This window comes from Caretta caretta, chromosome 1, assembly GCF_965140235.1.
Source record: "Caretta caretta isolate rCarCar2 chromosome 1, rCarCar1.hap1, whole genome shotgun sequence".
NCBI lineage: Eukaryota > Metazoa > Chordata > Testudines > Cheloniidae > Caretta > Caretta caretta.
In genome coordinates, this window is record NC_134206.1 from 10,246,589 (window position 1) to 10,256,410 (window position 9,822).

The 9,822-nt window shown below is 53.1% G+C and overlaps 1 protein-coding gene across 3 annotated transcripts in view; it reads left to right on the top strand.

The window, feature by feature from the left end:
• Positions 1–6,764, top strand: part of ARRB1 (arrestin beta 1) — a 175,550-nt gene extending 168,786 nt beyond the window's left edge. For all 3 annotated transcript variants that reach the window (XM_048838732.2, XM_048838723.2, XM_048838742.2), the window contains one exon: positions 1,029–6,764. In XM_048838732.2, the coding sequence (XP_048694689.1) occupies positions 1,029–1,140 (112 nt within the window). In that variant the 3' untranslated portion in view covers positions 1,141–6,764. The remainder of the gene's footprint in view (positions 1–1,028) is intronic.
• Positions 6,765–9,822: the final 3,058 nt, after the last annotated feature.

Here is a 9,822-nt window from a genome sequence, read left to right on the forward strand (position 1 = left end):
GCAAAAACAACCCCTTTAAACAGGCTTAATCTGCCTAACTGCAGGAAAGCTAATGCACTACCTAGCAACTCATCCCTGGTTATTTTTATAGCAAGCGCCATCTTGCATAACCCATATTCCTCTGCCCCCGTGCCCTCTCTATATGCCACACAGTTCCTGATGAAAAGACCCTTAGTTCCTCTTCAGCCCTGGTTATGAAGGCAAAAAAAAAAAAAAATGGGTTTAGGGGGTGATCTGGGGGCAGAGATCAAAACCCTGGGCCCAAACAACTCCAAACTTTGGGAGTTATTTGAAACTCAAATGCTGCAGGTTCGGACCATGGTTAGTTGGCTGGTGCCAATATCTCCTCCTGCTGTGCCTAGGGTAACTCCCCCACTAAAAATCACTCCGGGCTCGCTGGGAGAACCAAGAGGTGACTAGACCTCTGTTTGTGGCTTTGATTTCAGCCCCGCTCTCAGGTCCTGCTCCCTTGCCCGATATGAGTGCGTGAGGTTGTTTCCAGCTGTGATGCCTCACTGGGTGCCTGGCAGGACTGGCCCTCGCAGAGCCTGTACTGAGCAGCGACGGCCTGTGAGGTTCTGATCATTGCAGAAGGCACCTTGCGAACCCTTTGCTCCTGTAACTGATGTCTGATCCCCATTCCTCACTTCTTACAAAACGTCACTGCTGACTAGGTGTTTCTTTAGCTCAAGGGGAGCTTCTGCTGTTGTGACGGTAGGATCCCCATTCCTTTAAACTGAGCTGGCCCCACAGGATGCCCTATATACTCCGCATCTCCCCCTCTCTGCTCCCTCTGGCGCTCATTTCCCAGGGGCTGCTTCTGCTAGCTGCTCCCTCCACTCATTTTTCCCCACAGCGAACCCAATAACAGCAGAGACCGAACAAGACTTCCCAACCTGTATGATCAGGTGAGGCCAGAGCCAGCTCACCTGCCCCTAGTTGCGAAGCAAGGTCCCAGCACGGGCACCAGGGGACGCAGTTGCCTCCCACCCGTTCCATTGTAACCTTCTCCCTGTGTCTTCTGCCAGTGACGACGACATTGTGTTTGAAGACTTCGCCCGGCAGAGACTGAAGGGCATGAAAGACGACAAGGAGGAAGATGAGGAGGGGACAAACTCGCCACAGCTGAATGACAGATAAACGGGATTCTTTTAACCAGTTTTGTTTGTTTCCAGTAACACCTCTGCATTAGGCTTCTTATATTTTGTATGATTTTTTTTTTCTACATGTACCGGGAGCCTATGGATCACCCAGATGGTGACGGCAATTATAACCTTACAGCTGTGCCATATTTATCACTGTGCATCTAGCTACCTAGGCTGAAGTCTCGTCAGCTGTCTCGGAGAACGAGCACAGGGCGGTGGGCCGGATCCTGAGGGGGATTGCAGCAATCAGGTGTCACCGACACTCAACACCTCTTAGGATTTGGCCCCCTCTAGTTCCTGGCCCTGTTTTCACTCTGGAGCAGCTGCTCTCAGCCCTTTCATATGATCTGCATCTTTTATGCATTTTGTATAATCCAGACAAGACAAATCTTTGTTACGGGGGTCGGAAGAAGGGGTAGGGCAGACAATGCGTGTGAAAGGGTTTATTTTCTAGGCAAATTGTTTTCACTGCAGATGGGACAATGTACGAAGCGGGCACAGTTCCACACCCTGGCTGGAGAACAGTTGTGACACCGATCAGCTGACTGCACTGAGTCCCGGGCTGTAACTCGCCCTCCCCGTGGGTCACAGCCTATTGGCAAAGCCTGCAGGTCTGTGCTAAGTGCCTACTCTTAGCACACAGCTCTGTGCCCACGCCCCAACCTGCTGGCCCCCAGCCCCTGTCCCTCACCTGGCTGGCTGACGGCAAGGAACTCCCTCCCTTGAGGGTAACTAGACGCCCCAGTGTGGGTCCCATGCTGGCCTTGCTTTGACTCCCACCAGGATCCTAGCCCCACACAGGGTCTTGCAGGAAGTGGTGGAGGACTGGCGGGGCCAGGGCGCTCCTGCTGGCCACTCAGGGAGGCTATGCAGAGCCCACTGTTAGCTGCAGGTAGGACTGGACAAGGGTTCCTGCCTGGGGGAAGCGCCACCTTACGTGATCCCTGCCCGTTCCACTCAGCTTCTACAGAGTCAGGAGAAAGGGGCTGCTAGAGGATCGACCCCAGTAGCTTAGTTTCTTCTGCAACACACTGTGCCCCTAATCCGGCATGTTTAGAGGAGGGATGATGGGAAATGGCTTTTGTGCCCATCACTGGAGAGAGAGATGGTCACCAGCAGTTCAGACAAGTGTGCTGAGAGCGCTGGCCCCCAGTGTGGACATCATAGGGTTGGGGAACCGCTGCTCTGGGATCTCCTTCCCTGAATTGTTGATGAACCTCTGCACTGGGCTTCCCATCTCTCATCCTGCGCCTTGTGTGCCGTGCCATGGACTTGGGCTGCTCATGATCACAAGCTGCAGCCGTTCCACAGTGAGTTCGGATGCCCGCTGGCACATGGGAGGCAGTGGGCACCAGCCGGCCCAGCCTCAGCCTGGCAAACTGGAACAGTGGCTCTTTAAGGATGGGGCCGGCTGCGTTTGGCCATTGCCAGGGGGCCAGAGGGGCCAGCTGCAGGAGGCAGGAATCAGTCAGTCAGGCGAGTGAATCGCAGCGTGCACTGCCAAAGGCAGATAGTCTCTGGCGACTGCTCAAGCCGTTAGCACAGGGACACACGTGCCTCACTGTGAACTCAGCCACCTGCTCGCCCGCCAGCCGGGGCGGAGTTACCGCAGCACAGTGGCTGTGTGTAGCCCAGGCCGTGCGCTGTCCCACGCTGTTCTCCACCCCATAGGCCTGGCGTGTGGCTGGGGTGCTGTGAAGTGATGAGCGCTGGGATCCATAGGTTAAGGGGGGAAGGTGTGAATGGCAATTTCCGGGCCTAGGCATGACAAGAGAAACAGGCAGGATCGTAGTCCCAGTCCCTTCCATCGCGGAAGCAAGGGAATGGTCCTAGGGTGAGGCGTTAGAAGGAGATTCCTGCTCTCTGGGCTTTGCCTTTCTAGTTCCTCCATAAAGGCTATGGACGAGGTTGTTTGAGTCGTAAGGGACCAATCCTGGAGGCCTTGCCAAGGCAAAACGCTCTGAGGCCCGTACGAGGTTTGGCTGGGTTTGGCCTGTAGGACGAGCCCCCGCAGAGTGGCTGGAACAGGGTGGTAAGCTGCACATTCAGCGTTTGCATTTATTCCATTGGAGGTAAACTCTGCTTTGGGCCCCCATCAGCTCCATGGCCGTGCGCACACCTGACCCTAGGAATGCAGGAGAGAAAAATCCTGAAGAGGTCAGTGGTGTTTGATTTCCAGGGCCAATGGGATTGGACAAGGCTGATCCTGTGACTGAAGATAACACTTTGAAGCCAAAGTATCGTTGCGTCTTCGAAACCCATAATGTCTTTATCTTCTGTGCCGGGACTGCAGGGGAGCGTGTGTGTGTATATATATATATCTCACACACATACACACTCACTCACTCGTCAATAGTGGCCAGATTAGATTTAAAGAAAACCTTTCACACTGGGAGAAAGCAATGGCCAGCTCTCCTGTGTCAGTCTGCAGCCTGTAATCCATTCCTCCCTTGTGGGCCTGTCAGCCCTTAGGACACTGAGGACTCAGACAACCCCCATCTCCATGCTCTGTACTGAAGGCATCCCTCAGGGCTGGATTTGGTCCATCTTTTCTCCCCTCTCTTCCTCTGCTGTCCAGGATTATTTAACTGTCTAAATGATTTGAGAGCTGGTTTAGAGGAAAGATGCCCCTTAGGATAAAGTTCTGTTGTGGTGATCTGCATCCATGTGGAATCTTCTGGAGAAAGCATGGGAAACCATCTTCTGCCGTCAAGCCCTGGAGAACCCAGGGTGGGTGCTCTCCATCTGATATATTCTCCACGCCTATTCTGGGTACCCTGAGACCTGCCGATACTGGTGTTTGTAGTGTTGTGGCTGTGTTGGTCCCAGGATATGAGAGGGACAAGCTGGGTGGGGGAATAGCCTTTATGGGGGTGGAAGAACCAAGCGTTTGAGCTCCACAGAGCTCTTCTCCAGGACTGGGGCTGGTACTCAGGGGGACACAGCTCAGTGCAAGGTGGAACAGGTTATTAAGCATAAGGGGGTAACATATTGCCAGAGACCAGTTACAGAGAAGTGGGAAATTAACACCTCCGCAGTTGTAGGACAAAGGCTGGTTTGTAGATTATAAATTGTAACGAGCCATAAAACCAGGACCATGCTTTTTGGTGTCTAGCAGCATTCTCCATTTAAGTTCCCGGGCTCGTCTTTTGAAGGCATTGTGACGGTTTCCTTTGAGGAGCAGGAATGAGAGAGCTGATACAGAGCAATCGTGTTGTGAGAAGTGTTTGCCCGTGGTGATAGCGTGTTTTGGTCTCATCATTTTGCTGTGTGAGTTCATTCGACAGTCTGGTTTCACACACACAGTTATTGTTGGGGCATTTGCTGTAATGGGTCTTATACATCACATGTTGTGATAGGCACGTGTAGGGCCCATGTGTCTTGAAAGGCAGGTTGGGCGGAGTGCTGGTCATTGTAGCAGCGGAGAGATGTCTGCAGGTTTCACATCTGTTGTTTTGGCAGAGTCTGGTGCCGCTTTGAGTGGATGGGTCTGGATCTGTCTTGCTTTTGCTGATGAGGTTGGTGGGTTTGGGGGTTGTTTGAAGGCCAGAAGAGGGGGTTCAGGAAAGATTGAAATGCTGGGACTCTTTAGAGTGGAGATGAGTAAGAGAGGGCATGAGGAAGGCGCACAAAATAATGGGCTGGAGAAAGGAAAGCAGCTGCTCTTATTTACCCTTTCACACTACAAGGACAAGGGGGCACTCTGTGAAACTGAACCGGATTATAACAGATTCCTTACACACAGCACAGAAAAACTTGTAGAACTCACTACCCCAGGACATCCAGGCACAGAGCAGAGTAGGGTTTAAAAGGATCTGACAGTCAGATGTGACAACAGCCACAATTTCAGGAGAGGGGCTAAAAATTATAATATTTTTAGAAGGGATCAAAACCTGCAGGCTTCAGGCATTAGCCCACTTCTAACTGGTGCAGTGGGCAGGAGCAGGCTAGGAAGACATTTCCCCCATGGCAAGAATATTCTATGCACTGGGAAGCTCCTTGCACCTATCTCTGAAACATCTGTTCCTGACCAATGGCGAAGACAGGACCCTGAGCTAGTTGGTCTGACCCACTGGCAACAGAGGGTCCGGCTGATTGCTGCCAGGTTGTCACTCCCTTGCGGGCAGAGCCCAGGAGGACTGTAGCATGTAGGCAGTGACTGGGAATGTCACTGATGGTCAGGTGGGGCTTAGGACATTCTGTTGACACTGGTTCGAATCCAGCCCAGGCTAAGATCTCGCAGGGAAGCAATTACACTAACGGCAGCCCAGTGCGCTAGTTTGGGGCAGGGGTGCGGAGTAGCCAAGGAAGAGCCTCCCATTTAGTAAATGCTAAGGAACACCTCAGAGCTGTACCTAATGGGGGGCAGGGAAAGGGAGACGGCCACATCTTCCCTGGGGATAGGGAAGTTATGAGTGTTTGAGACAGGGAGCAGCGTGCCAAAGAGAGGTGGGGTCAGCATGGAGTCTAGGTTGGGGTGGGGGCTACTTTGACTGACAGCTGCCTGCGACCTGCTTTCCCAGCTATTCGCCTCTCCCCAGGCCCATCGGCATGTTTCTTCTACCAGCTTAGTCTCCCTTAAACTCGGCGGGGCAGCGGCCATAGGTGCTGGAACTGGGCGTGCTGGGGGGTGCGACAGGAAGTGGATTCCATTATGTACAGGATTTACAGCTTGGTTCAATGGCTCTCAGCACCCCGCCCAGATGCTGATCTCATTTGCACAGGGGTAGCTCCAGAATAGCACCACGGACCCCCCAGCAGAGCTGCTGCAGAGCTCACCAGCGTAACTCAGCTCAGAATTTCGCAGTCGTTCCTGGTGGAATTGCATTGTACCAAGCCGCGTGACCCCAGGGATTAATGTGCCCCAGTGAAAATTCCCTCGGGCCTGAGCCAAAGCCCACTGAAACTAATGGCAGCCTCATTAAGACTCTGCTTGCCTTCAGAGGGCTTCGGATCAGGCCCTTAACAGTGTGTCACTTCCACCACCAGGTATGTGAAATTTCCCTTCCAACAACGGCCTGGATTTGGGGCAACTGCATGTGCCAGTGGGTAATTTACCCCAGTAAGAGGCCCTCTCACAGCCAGCTGTGCTCGCTAGCTTGGCCAGTGGTGCTGGCTCTAGCTAGGGCCAAGCAACTCTGGCTAGTTGGATGTTAAGACCTGTAGTGTTACACCCAATGAAAGCAGTAACAATCCATCCTCCGTGAGAAAAAAAACCCGGACAACAGTGGGTGAGGAGATTGTGTATAGTCAGACAGCTCCTGCTGTCCCATCCCCGACACACTCATCATGACAGTAGCGAGCTCGCCGATGAGTTAGTTCTATTCAATAAAGATCTTTGCCCGTATTCATTACTCACCTGCATTCAGCATGAACGTTTGGAGACCGTGCATTGCCCATTCGATCTTTATATACGCACGTCGGGCGCGCTAGAGAGAGAAAACCAACCGTTGTTATTTTTAGGTAACCTGACTGGGCAATGTGGTACTTTTTGTAAAGTGGTTACTTTGTACTGTTCATTGATAACTTGCTTCTTCGGTTTTTCCCCTGTATCTGTGACGTTTCTGTGTTCTGTCAAATAAATTATTCTAGTTTATTAAACTCAGAGAAGGAACCACAGCCCTGCCGTGTCTGAGGCTTTGTTTTGTAGCTTAAGGATGGTTGGGTTCACTTAGTATTATGTCCTGGGAGCCGTAGATGAGGTCATTAAGGGGCACATGCTGATCTGGTTACACTGGTGTAAAGCTGGAAGAACAAAGCTGACAGAACAAGGAGTAATGGTCTCAAGTTGCAGTGGGGGAGGTCTAGATTGGATATTAGGAAACCCTATTTCACTAGGAGGGTGGTGAAGCACTGGAATGGGTTCCCTAGGGAGGTGGTGTCTCCTTCCTTAGAGCTTTTTAAGGCCCAGCTTGACAAAGCCCTGGCTGGGATGATTTAGTTGGGGATTAGGTCCTGCTTTAAGCAGGGGATTGGACTAGATACCTCCTGAGATACCTCCATAGATACCTCTATGAGGCAATGAAAGAACCCCATTGAGTGATGCTGGACTTACAATAATGTAACGGGGTAGAGTTTAGCCAGCAGGACACTACCTGCTGTCAGATGCAGACATGGCAGCCATTAACTTCCACTGAGGCCCTGCACGTGCACAGAGGAACTCACCAAGATGTGATACCTTCGGCCATGCAGCCCTGACCCTTGGAACCCTCTCCCCCTACTTGCCTTTCAGTAAAGAGCCAACTGTGTGGCCAATGCTCAGTAAATACTCTCATGTACTACCCCAAGGCCTGCCATTTCCAGTTTCTCAGTGATCTCTGGGTCACTTCACATGCATTGTGTAACCTAGCTCCATTTGCATACAGCCCATTGTGTCTGGCTCAAGAGACTCGCACGGGGGTTATACCCATTGATTCTAGACCTGAAGTTGGCCTAAAATTTTTACTCAGTCCATGGCTGGGACCTCCTTGTGCCTGCGGAAATCCATTTTGAATTTGCTTCTTCCCGTTCTGTCAGTGACCTGACCTTTCCGTGGGGCTGCACTCATCACTTGTGGCTCTGACAGTCCTTTTGGACTGAGAAGATTGGCTTCCCCGTGGACTGTGGGGTTTGAAGTATTTATGACTAAAGATAGCGCCAGATGGTGCTCTCTCTCACCCCAGCTGTCTTTGGTGATTGTTATTCTGGATTTAGGCTGGTCTGGCAGAGCAGAGTCTGGCCCCAAATAAGGACCTTTATAAATGATCAAGTCTTCCTGGGTGCTGGAGGCTGAAGCAGCTGAGAAGGACCAAGGTCCTTGAGCCCCATCCTGTCAATGCTGGCATTACATTGATCATGTGGGGTACGCTGCCCTGCCCCTAACGGCACCAGACGAAGGTGCTGAACGCCTATGGTCCCTGCCAGTGTATCCTGGGGAAATGCTCCTGCCCATGTGGTAATCCGTTTCCCCCTCTGTATGTGCAATGAGCCCGAGTGGTCTCGGGTCTGTACGGTTGTGAGCACAGCAAACAGGAGGCAGCAAAGCCTGCTACCCTTTCCCATAAGCAGTGGGTGCTGCAGGTGATGGACCGACCAGCACCAGGCTGCTGTGCAGGACAGCAGTGAAAAGTCCCGGGGGGTGGGGGGGTGTCACAGCAGACTGGCCCCCTGTGGCCTCTGGGGCGTGGGGTGGCTCCTGATGGTGGATTCTCTGTGGTGGGAGGAACAGGAAGCAGACCCCTCTCCCTGTCTCTTCCAAGGCTTGATCCTACAGGCACCAGAGCATTGGTCCTAGTTTCAGGGGGTACAGGACCCGACCCCCTGGACTCTGCCTTGTGCTGTCTGGCTGGGGGCAGGCCCAAGGGCCAGGCAGAGGCAGTCCCAGCTCAGTGACGAAGCGATTCAAACAGCCAATGCAGGCCCTGTCTCTTTCCCTGCAGCCACAACGCACCTGGCTGGAAGGGGGTGGTGACAGGCTCTAGGGAAGGGTGCTGCAAACATCGGGGAGCAGATTGTGGCTCTTTTCCTACAGCTTCAGACCTCCCAAGACGAAAAGATAAAGCTGCAACCCGCGGTAAGTCTGGGGTATACACCACCTGTCTGTCCCTGTCTCCCGCAGCCATCTGGCTTCTTCTCCGTCACGCTCCTCCATGCGCAGCTTGGGTTTTTCCTCACTGCCTTGGAGAGAGGAGGGGGCCGCTCTCTGCTGGCACATCCCCTCATGGGAGAGGAACTCCTCCATTCGCTCGGTCTTTCATGCCTGAATGGGTGGGACTGATGCACACAGGCCTTGCTGGACCGGCCCAGCCCTGTGGGTCCTCCAGCCCAGACACCTGTCACTGAGCCATGAACGCCCAGAGCCAGGTGTAAAACCCCTGCAGCAGCTGTGGGTTAATCTGCCCCCATGTTAGGTTTCATCCTGGGCTCTAATAATTGGAGACCGGCTCAAGCCCCAAAGCACGAGGTTTAACATCCCTGCCGGAATTGTTGGGAGCATTTGCCTTGCTCATGCTGGCCGTGCTGGTTATCCAGCGAACTACCCGCTCCCCGCTTCGAATCGTAGTTCCTGGCCTCAGGGACAGCCTGAGTTCCCCAATGCCACAGGGATGAGAAAAGATTTCCTTTGCTCAGCTGTGAATTTGCCACCTTTTCATGTCAGTGATTGGCCCCTGGTCCTTGTGTCATGAGACTGAGAGAACCGAATTTTCCGATCTCCCATCACTGGACCAGTTGCTATTTCGTAGCCTCTTATGTCCCTGTTTAGTCGTCTCCTGCCTAAGGCCAACAAGCCCACGTTTTTCAGTCTCTCGAGTAAGAGTCATTTTCCCAGGCCCTCGCTCACTTTCAACTCCCATCTCTGAACCGCTGCTAACTCTGCCATACACTTACAGAGCTGGGCTGACCAGTGCAGCTCACAGGCACCAGCTGAGGCCGCACCATTGAGAACAGGATTATACTCGTCCATGTTTTCTGACCTTTTCCTGCCTGCCTCCAGAGCTGCGCGATGGTATTTCCCCACTCCTGACCTACCCTCTGCCCCGCATGCTGGGGCCAGCCCCCCCGGCTGTACAGTTGAGCTGGCTGTGGCTAAGGCGGCTGGCGTGACACGCAGGGGTGGGGCTGCCTGCAGGACTGTGCACCCTGGGGGTAGGCTGAAGCCCCGTGTAATCGGGGGCTGGCCGAGAATCAATGTAGGACG